Source organism: Physeter macrocephalus, chromosome 10, assembly GCF_002837175.3.
Source record: "Physeter macrocephalus isolate SW-GA chromosome 10, ASM283717v5, whole genome shotgun sequence".
In the NCBI taxonomy this organism is placed as follows: Eukaryota; Metazoa; Chordata; class Mammalia; order Artiodactyla; family Physeteridae; genus Physeter; species Physeter macrocephalus.
This window is the reverse complement of record NC_041223.1, coordinates 83,780,984-83,783,204: the sequence shown is the minus strand read 5'-3', so window position 1 is coordinate 83,783,204 and position 2,221 is coordinate 83,780,984. Positions and strand designations below refer to the sequence as shown.

The 2,221-nt window shown below is 38.5% G+C and overlaps 2 protein-coding genes across 4 annotated transcripts in view; one reads left to right on the top strand and one right to left on the bottom strand.

Moving 5' to 3' along the window:
* The window catches only part of KCNQ5 (potassium voltage-gated channel subfamily Q member 5), a 616,346-nt gene that overhangs the window by 2,470 nt on the left and 611,655 nt on the right, over positions 1-2,221 (bottom strand). Inside the window, exon 15 of the mRNA XM_028494701.2 lies at positions 1,413-1,503. Within this exon, the coding sequence (XP_028350502.1) occupies positions 1,413-1,503 (91 nt within the window). The remainder of the gene's footprint in view (positions 1-1,412; positions 1,504-2,221) is intronic.
* Positions 1-2,221, top strand: part of LOC102991523 (non-histone chromosomal protein HMG-14-like) — a 48,241-nt gene that overhangs the window by 3,699 nt on the left and 42,321 nt on the right. The window lies entirely within an intron of this gene.

Below are 2,221 nucleotides of genomic sequence, written 5' to 3'. Positions count from 1 at the left end.
GGCCACAACAGTGAGAGGCCCGCGTACCGCAAAAAAAAAAAAAAAAAAAAAAAAAAATCTGTGAGCACTTCCTTACTTTTTGGTACCACAAGATGCTAAAATATCCAAATACATGTTTATATATGCATATTTTATTTATGCATATTTATTTTAATAGGTGGCAACGTATTTCACACATTGGTCTGTTTATTTTAAACCTAATTTTATCTTGGAGATTATTCCATATCAGTAACATATACAAATAAACCATTTTAAAATGCTAACGAATATTCCAGTTTATAGATGTTGTACGGCCTATTTTACTGGTCTTCACTGATGGGCATTTAAGCAACTTTTAATTTTTTTTTTAAAGGTCGCAGGCATTTATTTACTTTAATTTTTAAAAAATTTATTATTTTTTTGGCTGCATAGGGTTTTTGTTGCTGCGTGCGAACTTTCTCTAGTTGTGGTGAGCGGGGGCTACTCTGCGTTGCAGTGCATGGCTTCACTTGTTGCGGAGCACGGGCTCTAGGCATGCGGCCTTCAGTAGTTGCGGCGTGTAGCTTAGTAGTTGTGGCTTGTGGGCTCTAGAGCGCAGGCTCAGTAGTTGTGGTGCACGGGCTTAGTTGCTCTGCAGCATGTAGGATATTCCCGGACCAGGGATTGAACCCATGTCCCCTGCATTGGCAGGCGTATTCTTAACCACTGCGCCACTAGGGAAGTCACAACTTTTAATCTTTTGCTACGATAAGCAATGTATGTGAGAGGATATTTATAGGATGAATTCCTTCCTAGCAAAGTGTTTGTTTGCTGTTTTTTTTAATTCTTGGTCATTCCTGGAAATATTACAATTTTTAAAAATTGTGAAATGTAATACACAAGTAGGAAAGTGCACAGAACATGAATGTAGAGGTCAGTGAATATCAGAATATGATTATCCATGTAACAACCATTGAGGTTTAAAAAAAATAAAAAGCCATTGTCCACAGGCACCTGGGGGTCCCCCTGTGCCCTTCCCAGTTGCTCCTTCCTTAACAAAATTTCTCTTATGGTAATCACTTCCTTGTTTTTGTTTGTATTTATCATCTAAGCATTCATTCCTAAACATTATGTGTAAGTTTTACTTTATTTATGAAAAAGTAGAAAAATACATATTGTGTGATTATATGTTCAGCATTGTGAGATTTATCCATTTTGTTGCCTGTAGCTATGTTTCATTCATTTTCCTTGTTGTATGGTATTTCATTGTATAAATATATACCACAAGTCACTTATCCATTCTAATATTGAAGAACTTTTTTCCCCCCAGTTTTTGGCTATCATAATGAAGGCTAGAGTGCATATTCTTGTATATGTGTCTGTCCTTATCAGCTCAGGCTATCATAACAAAATAGCACAGACTGGGTATTTAAACAACAAATTCATTTTCTCACAATTCTGGAGTCTAGAAGTCCAAGTTCCAAAGTGCCCTTGGCCTGGATGGCTGCTTTGTCTCTGGATCCAAATGGTCTTTCCTTGGATGAGCTGGGGGAGGGGAGAGGACAGGGGAGGGAGATGAAAGCGCTCTGGTGTCTCTTCTTATAAGGATGCCAGTCTTATCAGATTAGGGCTCCACCCTTATGACTTCACTTATCTCTAGATGCAGTCACATTGAGGGTGGGGCTTCAACATAGGAACCTTTGGGAGGGACACAGTTCATTCCAGAACAGTCTCCCAGTACACCCACGAGGTGTTTTGCCTTTTGCCTTTAGTATAAAATTAACAGGCATGCCTTGTTTTATTGTGCTTTGCTTTATTGCACTTCGAAGATACTGTGTTTCTTTACAAACTGAAGGTTTGGGGCAACACTGCATTGTCGGGTGATGATTAGCATTTTTTAGCAAGAAAGTATTTTTAAATTAAGGTATGTACATTTTTTTAGACATTGCTAGTGCACACTTTCAGACTATAGTGAAGTATAAACAGAACTTTTACATGCCCTGGGAAACCCCCCCAAAAAAACACGTCTGTGTGACTTGATTTATTGTGGTATTCGCTCTATTACAGTGGTCTGGAACCGAGCTCACAATAGTTCTGAGGTCTACTTGTACCTAGAATTTAATAGAAAATTTTATTGTTTTAATTATAGATTCTCATGCACTTTTTTTTTTTTTTTTAATTTTTTTTTTTTTTTTTGTGGTATGCGGGCCTCTCACTGCCGTGGCCTCTCCCGTTGCGGGGCACAGGCTCCGGACGCGCAGGC